The 15,121-nt window shown below is 33.0% G+C and overlaps 2 protein-coding genes across 2 annotated transcripts in view; both read right to left on the bottom strand.

The window, feature by feature from the left end:
* The window catches only part of LOC122417328 (uncharacterized), a 39,969-nt gene that overhangs the window by 24,583 nt on the left and 265 nt on the right, over positions 1-15,121 (bottom strand). The window lies entirely within an intron of this gene.
* LOC122417329 (uncharacterized) lies at positions 9,594-10,105 on the bottom strand. Its single transcript, XM_043430762.1, has 2 exons — positions 9,771-10,105; positions 9,594-9,697 (listed from the first exon to the last, which is right to left on the bottom strand). Exons 1-2 carry the CDS (start codon positions 10,015-10,017, stop codon positions 9,642-9,644), a joined length of 303 nt encoding a protein of 100 aa, XP_043286697.1. The 5' UTR covers positions 10,018-10,105; the 3' UTR covers positions 9,594-9,641.

Raw genomic sequence — 15,121 nt, 5'->3', positions numbered from 1 at the left:
TTACTTTTTGACTCTAACCGTAACATAAATATGAAGTGAAAAATTCATTAGAAAGGTCTTCAGTTGCTCATTTATGAATGGATTTGAAATTGCTGTCTTCCAAACTAATTGCGCAGATACATTGAATCGCAGCGGATACCTGCGAACTTTGAAATTTCTGTGGATAAGTATATGTGCTAGTATCATCCCCTATCTTTGATTATAGTAATATGGAATGGAACTTTGTTCGGCAAGTTTTAAAGTGTTTCTTTTCAAATAGTATTGAAGTTTGTATTACTGCGGTATGGAGCGAATACCTTCAAACTTTGATATTTTTGTGCCGCAGCATGTGTGCCAATCATTTTAATTTTTTACTCCAACCGTAACATGTAATTTCAAAAATTCATCACAAAAGTTTTCAGCTTTACTATTTAACTTAATTTTCCTTTTTCTAAATTCCATGCTAAATTTCTTAATTTCTAAATTTCTTTCTAGATTATCCTGAAATGAAATTGTATTCCTCCACAATCAATGCAGGTACCTTAAACGTCTTTGATTTCCGTTGCTCTGTAGAATTAAGTACGCTCAGTTTTTTTTGCTTCTTTGAGTTCTGACACAATAGATGTTTTCGGGTGCCTTTTTTCTGCAACTATCAAACTGTAGATAATTGGATCTCAGCGGCCACTTGCAAACTTTGGAAATATATTTCATCGGGGGCATGTTTTGGATGACACGAAAACGTCTAGATTCAGAATGCAAAAGCGATATTTAAAAATGGCCAATTCTGTTGGATTTTTTGTGTCTTGAATTTGATCTGTCTTTTCTCTTTTCCTTTCTTTTTTCTAACGTTATAAGCCGGAAATCACATCTCAGCCCGCAACACGCATTGCTAGATGCTCTTGAGTTGCCAATGGACAAAACATATTAAAAGACAAGGGGAAAAATCGCCAAAGTCCAAGAACAGACCTGTGACGAAATATTTCCAGTACAATTTTAACGAAATTTAGGTCTTTTTTCGTAGAAACCAACGTTGACAGCCGAAAATCATATCTCGGCCCCCAACCCGCTTTTCACCGTGCTCTTTGGTTGCTAAATGACAAAACATATTAGGGTACAAGGAAAAAAAGCGCCAAAGTCCAAGAACAGACCTGTGACGAAATATTTCCAGTAAAACTTTGACGCAAAATAGGTCCTTTTTCGTGGAAACCAGCGTTATAAGCCGAAAATCATATCCCGGCCTCCAACCCGCTTGCGACCGTGCGTTTGGGTTTCTAATTGACAAAACATATCAGAGTACAAAGAAAAAAATTGCCAAAGTCCAAGGACAGACCTGTGACGAAATATTTTCAGTACTATTTTGACGAAAAATAGGTCTTTTTTCGTGGAAACCAACGTTATAAGACGAAAATCATAAATAATCCATAGAAATTCAAACTAAAATCCTATAGTCAACTGAAAATAAATAAGGAATTTTTGAGAAACAAGACGTGATATCAAACCATAAACTTCCCCTTGAAAAAAAAAGATTGGGACAAGTACATTGATGGTCTCTCGTTTGCTGATAATTCCATCCATAAAAAAAACTTGAAAATTTTTTTTTTTTTTAATTGTAAAAAAAATTATTTTATAAAAAAAAATACAGAACAATTCGAAAAAAATTTCACAAATCTTGAAAAAACATTATATTAAAACAAAAACTAATCTCTATCTATTTTTCAAAGTGTCAAAAGAATCAAATAACAAGTAAAAAATAAAAAACCGAAAAATCGGTCTTGAAATCATTTTGGAAACCGATGCCTCATTCTTCTTATTAGATTCGAACAGCTAAATAAACTGAAAAAAATTCCATCTAATTTACGTGAAAATTTATTATATTAATTCGAGGCCAAGTATCAAGAGACTCGGTAGAGTCTCGGGACAAGTACATTGACAGCCCTGTCGTCTGCTGGCCCGAGCTCGCCGAGACTATCTTTTCTCTGAATAAAACGATTCGCGGTGGTGGGGGTAAAATTGGCATGTCATTTTGTTCAATTACGAAACTCCTGAGTCATCTGAGGCTTTGAAAATTGAACTGGAGATTAATTAATAAATTCTCTTTCGATTCCACCCACAATCAGCATAATCGGTGGCGTAATTGCTGAAAAAAAACTTTGCACAGGCTCAAGATTATGCAAAAGTTACCAACACATTCTAAAATTTATGCGTCTATATTTACAACACAATCAAAGGCACTTTGATGCTCTCGAGTTTCTGATTGGTTGGATCTGACGACATCCATTTTTAAACGTTGTCATTGGTTGTTGAAATTAGTTGTTGATGATTGGAAATCTGACGTCAACTTCAGAACGTAGCACACGGCGCAGCACAGCTGGTAACAGCAGTCATAAATTCGATCGATATACATATAATAATGTACAAACCATGTGTCAGTTTTTGATCGTATGAACAGAGTTTCGACATTACGAAGTACGTGCGGGATCAATAAAAAAATAATTTTCGTCATCTAAAGAAGTGCATATTACTATTTATTTTGTTATTTGTGATATATTAAACCGGTATCAAAGCGGCCGCGTAAATGTAGACTGTGATGTGTGTGTGAAAAAGAATATAAAAAATGCGCGATGCATATGTCAACGAAACTTTTCAAGATTTCATCATTTCGTTCGATTGGAAATAAGTGTTAACTGAAATAATCCTTCAATTAAACCAGAATACGAGAAATATTGTCCAGTGCGAATATATTGTCAGTGGCGTGATTATATATCATGTGTACATAGGTTATATATACGAATAAATAGAACAAAAATACACGCAACTGTTAGAATGATATTAGAAACTTTAATTGAATAAATGTTTTCTAATTTATTTCTTGTGTCGTCATTATTTTTAAACATCCCCATATTTTGCTTGATATTCAGTTTGGCTCTGCGCTCTCCGATCCTTGTTTCCACCCCATCAGTTTGCAGCGGATCGATTCATATTATTAATTCGTTCCCTAATATGTGTCCTATGATTTTCTACTCCTTCATGATGATTGTGGTAACATGATTCGAGAGGTTTCTGACCATGATCTTGAATTACACATTTTGTAAATCAGATTTTCAAAAAAACATCTGGTCTTGGTATAGTGTGTAGTTATTCTTTTCCCATTAGGTCTGACGAGTGATAAATTTGGAAACTTTTCCAGAAAACCTATGGATGCTTTTTTTGCTGATGATATGAAAAGTCATATCTTAGGAATGCGGTATGCAAACACAAATTTTGATAACAAAACTTATAAAATGACATGTATGTTGAGTATTTCCACTTTGCAAACTACAAATATGGAATTATTATAAAAAAAATTCATTCCGATAAGTCTACTGTTGCTCAGTTTTGGATGCGATCAAATATGATGCCTACCAACATCCCCAGAAACTTACAGAATTGCTGAATGCAATGTGCGCTATGTCATTTTAATGTAACATCATGATTTTTGACAACTTTTCATTATAATGCTGTAGATTCGGATCATTAAAATACTGCAAAAATCTGCAAACTATACAATTTAAATACTGTGCCATTCATTTTACATTTTGACTCTAACTGTAACATCTATATGAAGTAAAAAATTGATTATAAAAGTCTTCAGTTGCTCATTTATGGATAGATTTGAAATTGCTGTCTTCGAAGCTCATTGCGCAGATACATTGAACCGCAGCAGATACCTGCGAACTCTGAAATTTCTGTGGATAAATATATATGCGACGGATCACCCCTTATCTTTGATTATGGTAATATGTAAGGTAAATGCAAGTTTTTAAGTGTTCCTTTTCAAATAGTATTGAGATTTGTATGACTGATATACAGCGAATACTTCCAAAATTTTTAATTTCTGTGTTGCAGCATGTGTGCCAATCATTCAAATCATTTACTCCAACCGTCTCATGTAATCTAGAAAATTCATCACAAAAGTCTTCCGCTTTTCTAAATACAATTTTCCTTTTTCTACTCCATTGTGAGTTTTCGAATTTCTAAATTCATTTCTGAATTGTCCTGAAACGGTTTTCCTCCAAAACCAATGCAGGTACCTTAAACGTCTTTGAATTCTGTTGCTCTGTTGAATTAAGTTCGCTTAGTTTTTTTTGCTGCTTTGAGTTCTGGCATAATAAATGTTGGAAGTTTTTGGGTACTTTTTTTCAGCAACTATCAAATTGTGGATAATTGGACCTCAGCGGCCACTTGCAAACTTTGGAAATATATTTCATTGAGGGCACGTTTTGGATGAAATGAAATCTCTAGATTCACAATGCAAAAGCGACATTTAAAGTGGGCAAATCCGTTGGATTTTTCGTGTTATGAATTTGATCTATCTTTCATTTGAATTTTAAAGTACAGGGATAAATAAAATCTGTTCTATTAAGGAAATCTTTACATCAGTTCTTTCTTGGTATGAAGACTTGGAAAAAATCGCGAAAGGCCAAGGACAGACAGGAGACGAAATATTTCCAGTACAATTTTGACGAAAAATAGATCTTATTTCGTGGAAACCAACGTTATAAGCCGAAAATCATATTATGGCCCACAACACGTATTTCTTCATGCTCTTGGATTCCCAATAGACAAAACATATTAGAAGACAAGGAGAAAAATCACCAAAGTCCAAGACCAAACCAGTGCCGAAATATTTCCAGTACAATTTTGACGAAAAATAGGTCCTTTTTCGTGGAAACCAACGTTATAAGCTGAAAATCATATCTCGGCCCCCAACCCGCTTTCTACCATTCTCTTGGGTTCCCAATAAGCATAGCATATTAGAGTAGAAGAAAAAAAATAGCCCAACTCCATGGACAGACCTGTGACAGAATATTTTCTGTACAATGTTGACGAGAAATTTGTTGTTTTTCGTGGAAACCAACGTTATAAGCCGAAAATCATATCTCGGCCCACAACACACTTTTCTCCATGCTCTTGGGTTCCGAATAGACGAAACATATTAGAGTACAAGGAAAAAAATCGCCAAAGTCCAAAGACAGACCTGTGACGAAATATTTCCAGTACAATTTTGAAGAAAAATTGGTCTTTTACGTGGAAACCAACATTATAAACCGAAATTCATTTCTCGGGCCTCATCCCGGATTCCTCCATGCTGTTGAGTTCCTAATAGGCATAACATATTAGAGTATGAGGAAAAAAATCGCCAAAGTTCAAGGGCAGACTTGTGACGAAATATTTTCACTACAATTTTTACGAAAAATTGGTTTTTTATGGTGGAAACCAACTTTATAAGCCGAACATCATACACAGGGAAAATAAGATTGGGAAAAGTACATTGATGGTCCCTTATTTGCTGATAATTTCATGAAAAAGATTATCCCATAAAAAATGTTCGTATGAGAATGGAATCTATAAAAATGTACTAAGCAATTAATTCATAGAAATTTATACTAAAATCCTATAACCGTCATAACATAAATGAGGAACTTTTGAGAAAAAAGGCGTGATATCAAACCATAAACTTCCCCTAGGGAAAAAAAGGTTGGGACAAGTCCATTGATGGTCCCTTGTTTGATGATATAGAAAAAAGATTCAGAACCAGGAAAAAAATTCTATAGAAATAATAAACGAAAAATTGAAAACTTAAAAAAAATTCAACAAAAATAAAAAACAATCGAAAAAATTCTGTAAAGAAAAATAAAAAATTTTCAAAAAAATTCATAAATATTGGACAAATTGAAAAATAAACTATCCAAGTTACATGCAATATAAAAATGTATGATATCAATTGGAGGCCAAGTTTTTATTGATAATTTGAAATATTTATCGAACAAATCGCAAACTTTAATTGAAATTCTTGATAATTATTTTCAAGAAAAAAGTTAATGAAAAAAAAGTCATAACGGAAGTTACGTGCAGTACTAAAATGAATTATATCAATTCGAGGTCAAGTATTTATCAGTTATTCGAAATATAATCTCTGGCGACAAATGAGCGTTGAGAATCCTTGTCGGGCTCACAACGTTTTATCAAAATTACTAAAAAATTAATGGAAATAAAATCATTAAAAATTCACATGAAAGTCATTCGTTACTTCAACAAGATACACACTGTAAAGAATCGATTCCCCTCCGACTTTCAGGATCCCCTGGTATTATTCACAACATTCAACTTCGATTGGATCGGTACAAATTATGTTCAAATACGTCTTAAACGTACTTGTCCGGCCCATCACTTTTTATTCAAATTGCTCATTCGAAAACAAATTAGGGCTGTTCTATAATGACTAATATAATAAAATGGATAGAAATAAAAATAATATCTCCAAGTAATTTGAACTTGATTGTTCGCAAGTTCGTATAGCAATATCCACTTCTCATTTTCTTCAGTGATTTTCTAATGAATTGAAAAAAGTTACCACTTGAATTACGTGCAGCATTAAAATTTATGATATCAATCGGTGGACAAGTATTTTATTAGTAACTCCAAATTTTGACATTATTAAATTCTTTAAAGAAGCTTTCAAATCCAAAAAAATCACATGAAAGCTAGTCATATGTTACTCCATGGTGGCAGAGAATTATAAGAAAATCAATTCTTCTCAGACTTTCAGGATCCTCTGGTATTATTCACAAAATTCGACGTCGATTGGATCGATACAAATTATGTTTACATATGTGTTAAAAGTACTTGTCCGGCCCATCACTTTCCATTTAAATTGTTCGTCCCAATAATAATCAGTGCTTGTCTCGAATTGATGGATCACAAGTATCCATGCAGAGGGAATTGAGAGAATTATCTTCAAGTAATTTTTACGTAATTGCACTAATTTAATAAAAAAAAAACAAAGAAATTGTTCCGCAATATACAAGGGATATTATTGTCCATTGATAAATGAAATTAATTGTACATAATATATATGTTCAAGTTTAAAAAATAACTCTCCAGTTTGTATTCAATGACGGCAATTTTTGCCGTCATTGAAAACTTATTCTTCCAGCGAACGAATTCCATTCGGAATAAGAACTAACCTATACTATTATTAAGAACACTAAACTAATAATGAATCGCATTTCAATAAATGTTTAACCGGATTCTGCCATACAATTCCATTTTTTCATGATTGATTTTTATTCAAATGAATAGTGATGGGCCGGACAAGTACTTTTAACACATATGTAAACATAATTTGTATCGATCCAATCGACGTCAAATTTTGTGAATAATACCAGAGGATCCTGAAAGTCTGAGAAGAATTGATTTTCTTATAAGTCTCTGCCACCATAGAGTAACATATGACTAGCTTTCATGTGATTTTTTTGGATTTGAAAGCTTCTTTAAAGAATTTAATAATGTCAAAATTTGGAGTTACTAATAAAATACTTGTCCACCGATTGATATCATAAATTTTAATGCTGCACGTAAGTCAAGTGGTAACTTTTTTCAATTCATTAGAAAATACTTGGCCTCGAATTAATATAATAAATTTTAATGCCGCACGTAAATTAGATGGAATTTTTTTCAGTTGATTTAGCTGTTCGAATCTAATAAGAAGAATGAGGCATCGGTTTCCTAAATGATTTCAAGACCGATTTTTCGGTTTCTTATTTTTTACTTGTTATTTGATTCTTTTGACACTTTGAAAAATAGATAGAGATTAGTTTTTGTTTTAATATAATGTTTTTTCAAGATTTGTGAAATTTTTTTCGAATTGTTCTGTATTTTATTTATAAAATAATTTTTTTTACAATGAAAAAAAACAATTTTTTAAGTTTTTTTTATGGATGGAATTATCAGCAAACGAGGGACCATCAATGTACTTGTCCCAACCTTTTTTTTCCAAGGGGAAGTTTATGGTTTTCCCCCTTTCTTAAAGAAAAAAATTTCGAAATATCGAAATGTAAAGCCTCTATCTGTTGGTTTTGTTTATTCGTTGTCCCGAATTTTACCGAAGAGATAGTTGCCGCCGAGCATATGTGGAATGATGTCCAAATTCAAGTGGGCGTGTAACGCCAGCGTTAATGCTAGTTTCATAAAAATAACGCATGAATTAACGTCCAGTTTGATTTTTATTTGAATGAGCAGTTTGAATGAAAAGTGATGGGCCGAACAAGTACTTTCAGCACATATTTAAACATCATTTGTACCGATACGAAATCGACGTCGAATATTGTGAATACCAGGGGATCCTGATTTTTTTTTGAATGTGAACGCTTCTCAGAACGATTTCATATTGTGAAAAATTGTGGATTATATACTCATAAAATACTCATTCCCCGATTGATGTTATAAATTTTAGTGCTGGACATAACTCACAAGGAAAGTCTTTCCGCTGTCCCCCTCCGATTTTAATGAAACTTGAATATGTTATTCTACATCAAAATCTAAGAGACACGTATTTTTTTTTTATCGGCGGAAAAATGTTTCTAGGGGGTGAAATCATCGCTTGAAGTTGAGACCTCCGAGGGGTATTTTTCAGGTTTCACCCATTTCCACTTGAGATAATCGAATGCACCCAAATGGATAATTACCTTAATGATAAACGATGAAAAATGCAACTGGTTTCACATCGGAGGGTTGCATAAGAAAAAAGTTATAGGGGTTGAAATTCACAAAATCGTTATAACAAAAAAACTATTGCACCTATCTCGATGAATTCAATTGCATTTTGAAGGGGGTAAAAAAATAGTAGATACGGGTTTTTGCGTTTTCCTCGCAAATCAAGTTAAGGGGGTGAACTACCCCTATGTATGTTTACGTTTAATCTCAATCAAACGGCAGTAATTCTTTTTTTTCTTGTTTCCTCTCCTCGTAATACGTTTTTTCTTCAAATTTACAACAACAATGTTGCGGATATACCATTCAATGAACGATTTTATCTAAATGCCAACTTATTTATAGGTGAATCTTCAGATGGAAAAGTATTTATATCTGACTTATCGATAATTCTGACCGATTTATATTTGGCAATGAGATAATAACATAGGCATACGATAAGCGCTTACACATATACTCATATTCGTTCCGGTTGATAAGACCAAGTTTTGGGATGACGTATAGAAAAACTACATAGTCGAGTAAAAAAAAGTGTACAATATGCTTATATCTTTTATTAATAATATGTCAACAGTCTAACAAAATAATCACCATAGCGATAAATAGAAGCGAACATATAATGGTGTGCTCTATTAACCGTTGTAAGTACTGCAGTAATGATAATCATCGAAAAAGTGTTTAAAACATAGCGACTTTTTGCACCAGGAACAGCGAACAATAGCAACATTTTCGCATCCTGGAACTTTACAATGTGAGTTGCAGGAATCTCCAAATGCAAAATCTACAGGATTCTCAAAATTCGCAGGTTTTTCTTCTATGTAACCACTTTTGTACCAAGAATATTTGAAAAAATCGATATAACGTGGTGACGACAGTTGGTTATGAACGAGTGATTGCAGCTTTATGATATTGTTTCTCAAATGCAAATTAATATCATAATTCATCAAAAGACAATTATCAGAAAAATGTCTAACAAAATTTTTCCATATTCGGAATCCAAAAACATCGAGGGGTTGGATTTTTCCGGTAGTTCCTTTAGGTATAATCATTACTTTCACATCTCTATTTGAAGGTTTCACATCAAGTACAGCTTGGGGACAGCGTCCAGTCCAAGAATCAATCAGTAATAATCATTTTGAGCCAACTTTCGGGAAAAATACATGCTCCAACCAAATTTTAAAATGATCTGAAAATAGAAAAACGTATTATTTTTTCAATCGAAAAAATGTTTACACAAAAACAGTGGATGTAATTTATACCTGAAGTAAGCTTCCCAGACTTGGATACTTCTATGTACACATTATCGGGTCTGAAAAGCGTTTTCTCCACTAATGGACCAATCTTGCCAGTTGGTTCTTTTAAAACTAAAAATAGAGGAGATAGCAGCTTGCCGTCAGCTGATATAGTCGGCTGAATAGTGTAACTGTGAGTCGTAGAAGAGACTGATTGTACAAGACATTGTACTTGCTTTTCTCCTTCGATCGCTAAAGTTCTTCCTGAATGCATTTCTAGTTGGAAGCCACTCTGATCTGCGTTAAATGTATTTGACAATTCGTACGTTCTAATATTTTGCTTGACGTCATAGACAAATTTTTGACTTTGTTGTTCCAAGACTTTTCCATCTTCAATTGTTTTGGATGTAATGAATTTATTAATTTTTCTCGACACGATACGATGAGCTGCTTTGAATGAGTTTATCCACGTACGAGATGCTTTGAAACGAAAATCAGTATGCCCTACTTCTTTTTGAGCATGCAAGGCCTATTTTTTTAAATCGGAATCGTGCACTATTAAACCAGCATCCACAGCAGCTTTGAAATTTTCCAAAGCGTATCCACAAATTCGTGCTAATTTTTCTTTGTATGTCCCCCCCTTGTTCAAATTGTGGGCCCACCGCCGCAACTGTCGTATAGATTGCACTTTCTTGAACTTTTGTTTAACACATCCCAAACCTAAATTTCCTGTCTTCCCGCTGCGCCAATACTCAACGGCCCTTAATTTGTACTCGTAAGATAAGTCTTCGTCATCACGAGTGCATGTATCAGGCGGAAGTTCTGGTTCATGCAGGGCGTCTGCCCATTCTTGATCTTCAACAATTTCCATTTCCCGATCCTTAAATGGTTCTTCAAAATGCAAAGAATTTTCTTCTACCATGTCGAAATCACTGTATTCGTTCATTGCAGTCAACAAAATATTTTCAATGTTTTCTTTCAACTGTATTTCATCGTTATTCACTGGCGAATCCGGTAAACGCATAACTTCAAAAGTTGCGAGAAGCATTCTAATAACGTTCAAAGGATTTATCTTCATTTTGATTAATACTTGCAACTTTGTTTTAAATAGTCTCGAATTGTAAGGCACTTCTTTTGTGTAAAATAAAAATAACTGACTGTTGTGAATACATTCCGTGATCGCAGTTTTATCACTGCTTCTGCGTCGTATTTCAAATCTAATTTTTGGAGCGAGTCACAGACCGGACAGAAGTGACTCCGAAATAACACCGTCAAGTAGAGGGGGGAGATATGATAACTATGAAAATACGTCAGTATTTACGAAATTTTTGTGAAAAGTATAAGAAATACATATTTTTAAATTTATCTCGTGGTTTATTCATTATTAACTAATAAAAAAAATTCTTATTCGTAAAAGTTATCCAATCTATAATTTTTCGCGGAAAAAATAAATAAGTGAATTCTTTTAAACTATGGATGTAATTCGTATGAATACCGTAAAAAGTTACAAAAAATAAAGAATTCATAAAATGGTAGAATTTTCAACGGAAAAATTCGATTTTTTCCAATTTTCCTTGCACAAGTAGATCAAATCCATTGTTTAAATAAATTTTGAATAGAATCTTTTAAGTATTACTAGAAGAGTCTCAAAATGCCTTCAAATAAAAAACAAACCATTAAGATTGGACGCATACTTTGGGTTCTATCACTTTCACCAGTTAGGAAAATGTAATTGCAGGAAAAATCCATCCATCTGTTGATATGTGGATGTTGTAAATTTGATGAAAAAACGTGTTACGAGGAAAGGAAACAAGAAAAAAAAGAATTACTGCCGTTTGATTGAGATTAAGCGTAAACATACATAGGGGTAGTTCACCCCCTTAACTTGATTTGCGAGGAAAACGCAAAAACCCGTATCTACTATTTTTTTACCCTCTTCAAAATGCAATTGAATTCATCGAGATAGGTGCAATAGTTTTTTTGTTATAACGATTTTGTGAATTTCAACCCCTATAACTTTTTTCTTATGCAACCCCCCGATGTGAAACCAGTTGCATTTTTCATCGTTTATCATTAAGGTAATTATCCATTTGGGTGCATTCGATTATCTCAAGTGGAAATAGGTGAAACCTGAAAAGTACCCCTCGGAGGTCTCAACTTCAAGGGATGATTTCACCCCCTAGAAACGTTTTTCCGCTGATAAAAAAAAAATACGTGTCTCTTAGATTTTGATGTAGAATAACATATTCAAGTTTCATTAAAATCGGAGGGGGACAGCGGAAAGACTTTCCTTGTCAGATGGTAACTTTCGATTAACTAGAACTTTCTCAAGATCCGGATGCTTCCCGTAAGAATGAATTTCTCACGTTCTATTTCAATTTTTTTTCCTTTACAATATATTTACAGATTTGTATTTTTTTAAATATAATGTTTTTTCATGATTTGTGAAAGCTTTTCTTAATTGTTTTGTTGAAATTATTTACAGTTGGTTTCGTAATTTTTTTTTACATACCATTATGTTTTGAACTTTTTCATCCGTCATTCGATGTACTCGTCACTTTTGCATTTATTTGACAACGTTTTGTTCCTTTGAATCAAACGTTTTTCATACATTACCAAGATTTAGAAGATTCATTTTTTTGGAATGGTTTTTTTCATAACCTTCAGTATTGTTGGCCATTTGAAGCAAGTTTCGAGAGAATAGATCGAACAACTTCTTATAAATCATCGTGCATTTGTGTTTTGAACTACACGAGTGTCACATGGGGTTTCACTGAGACTACTGTCCAGGTGGCATAAAACATAAATGTACTTGTTTATATTATTTTCCAATAATAAAGGGCATAAATTGTTTCCTCGATGTTTGTACTTTCGAAGTATGTACTTGGGTTTTTCCCCCCTAGGCCTACCATTGCAAATAAACGATAAAATAGCTGAAAAAATAGTTGAATTTTTAGGGCATACAAATTTTGTGATAAGAACGAGTTTCTTGAAGTTTATGTATAAATCGTACATGGTTTCCTAAGTTTTTCGGGTCGCTGATCACAAATTTGGAATTAGTTTTGCAAAATTAATTTGTTTAAACAATTTGTTTAAACAAATTATAGTCAAAAATCGAAAAATTGCAAATTTCTTTTCGGAATCATGATTCTCATGAAAAAATATGTAAGACAAACATCTTTATAATTTGTTTAAACGATTTGTTTAAAAAAAATTTAAACATATTATGACGAAATTCCGGATTTTTTCAAAATCGTTTTTTACGATGAATAAACCATCAGTAATATGTTGCCACTATTCGTATGAACAAATCGTTCGAATTGTTTAAACAAATTATGAAAAAAATGAAATTTCCCAAAATTATTCCGAAAATCGTTAACTACGAAAAATAGGACGTAGACAACGAGTTGTTATAATAAAAAATATAAATACGACCGAAGTGGAACTTCCGAGAATCGTTCTCCAGATATAGCTGTCTATGAGAAATCTTACATGAAAAAAACATTCCGCAAATTTCCTTACTTTGCTTGTACAGCTGATTAGTTCAAATGGAATTTTTTTTTACCACGTGTAAAATACTGATGATGTAGCTTTCTAGAACCATGCTTCGTGAATAATTTGATTCCATTTTTTGTCAATAGCCTTTCGAAAATACTATTGTTACTAAGTTGATTAGTACGTTGGGATAATTCTGCGGAATCATTCGTGTCCAAAAATTTTCGAGAAGCTCGTGTTTCACCTGTACTTTTTTCACTAATGTTCCGATGGAAGGCCAAGCATGCGTGGTTCCATATGGTGATATTTTTGGAAACTTCATTTTTTTCATAATTTGTTTAAACAAATTGTTTGAACAAATCGGACAATTTGTTCATACAAATAGTCGCAACATATTACTAATGGTTTATTGATTGTGAAAAACGATTTTGAAATAATTCGATATCTCGTCATAATTTGTTGAAACATTGTTTAAACAATTCGAACAATTTGTTCATACAAATAATGGCAACATATTACTGATGGTTTATTGATCGTGAAAAACGATTTTGAAAAAATGCGATATTTCCTCATAATTTGTTTAAATTTTTTTTTTAAACAAACTATAAAGATGTTTGTCTTACGCATTTTTCCGTGTGGACCATGATTCCGAAAAAAAATTTGCAATTTTTCGATTTTTGACTATAATTTGTTTAAACAAATTGTTTGAACAAATTAATTTTGCAAAATTAATTGCAAATTCGTGATCAGTGACCCAAAAAACCCAGGACATCGTGTACGATTTATATATAAACTTCAAGAAACTCGTTCTTGTCACAAAATTTGTGTGCCCTAAAAATTGAACATTTTATTTCAGCTATTTTACCGTTTATTTGCAATGGTAAGCCTAGGGGGGAAAAAACGAAGTACATACTTCGAAAGTACAAACATTGAGAATATGATATATACCCTTTATTATTGGAAAATAATATGATAAGGACTCCGAATTGTGGATTAAAAAAAAACGGACCTCGAAAACTGCGACCTTTTTGCTTTATTTTGCAGAAATATAAGAAAAAAAAGGTTTTAGCCAAATTTAAATGACACCATTCAAAAGAGCTCCCTCGAAAATAGTCGATAAGGAAGCTTACGAATTTTTTCGCCGACGTTTTCATAGTAAATAATCTCGTAGAAAATGGTACATGCGAAAGGTGTTTTTTGGACGTTAAAGGGTTAATAGCAGCTATTCCTGTAGTTTAGAGGCAGAAGACAGGATATTTGAACGAAAAATGGGAACGATATTGATTGAAACGCTAAATCATTTTATTACACTGAAAATAAAATTTTCAGGACACTATCGTTTTTTTCACAATAAAATATTGAACGATATGGAATGATTATGACAGTCTGCTCCCATTTTCCCCCGAGACGTTTGAGCAAGCAAATCTGGCCTTTTACAAAAGTATTATGCACCCTATGGCTATTCAATCCTGACAAAAGGTCAAATATCATAACTAAATCATATCAGGTCATAACTGAATTTGAGAAGAATAATAGTATAATATACTCCCGAGGAGTGTATACGATTTTTCTGTCCGACGCAGGCGGAAAGTTGCCACTTTCGGCACGGAGGGCAGAAAAATTAATTTTCGTTCTATTGTAATTTATTCCAACTGAGATAGTCAACCTTTTGTCGGGATCGAACAGTCGCAGGGTGCCTTATACTTTTGCGCAACGCTATATGACTAAACTCATCTTGCTCATTTTTGTATTTCAGGAAAATCTACTCAGAAGTAAGATCAACGAAGCTAATAAGACTATTTTTGAGTCTCTGATTAACGCTGATATTTTTCGTAGGAGCCATATTATACATTGAATTTAATGAATAGCAAAATTACGTCAAT

Source organism: Venturia canescens, chromosome 10, assembly GCF_019457755.1.
Source record: "Venturia canescens isolate UGA chromosome 10, ASM1945775v1, whole genome shotgun sequence".
Lineage (NCBI taxonomy): Eukaryota > Metazoa > Arthropoda > Insecta > Hymenoptera > Ichneumonidae > Venturia > Venturia canescens.
The sequence above is the reverse complement of the archived record's forward strand: the minus strand, read 5'-3'. Positions and strand labels throughout refer to the sequence as shown.

What these genes read in the sequence shown, in the direction of transcription:
- LOC122417329 (XM_043430762.1), bottom strand. Translation starts at nt 10,017, where the DNA reads ATGCATTCAGGAAGAACTTTAGCGATCGAAGGAGAAAAGCAAGTACAA. An exon ending in GTCTGGGAAGCTTACTTCAG is followed by an intron (nt 9,698 to 9,770) that starts GTATAAATTACA and finishes TTCTATTTTCAG; the next exon opens with ATCATTTTAAAATTTGGTTG.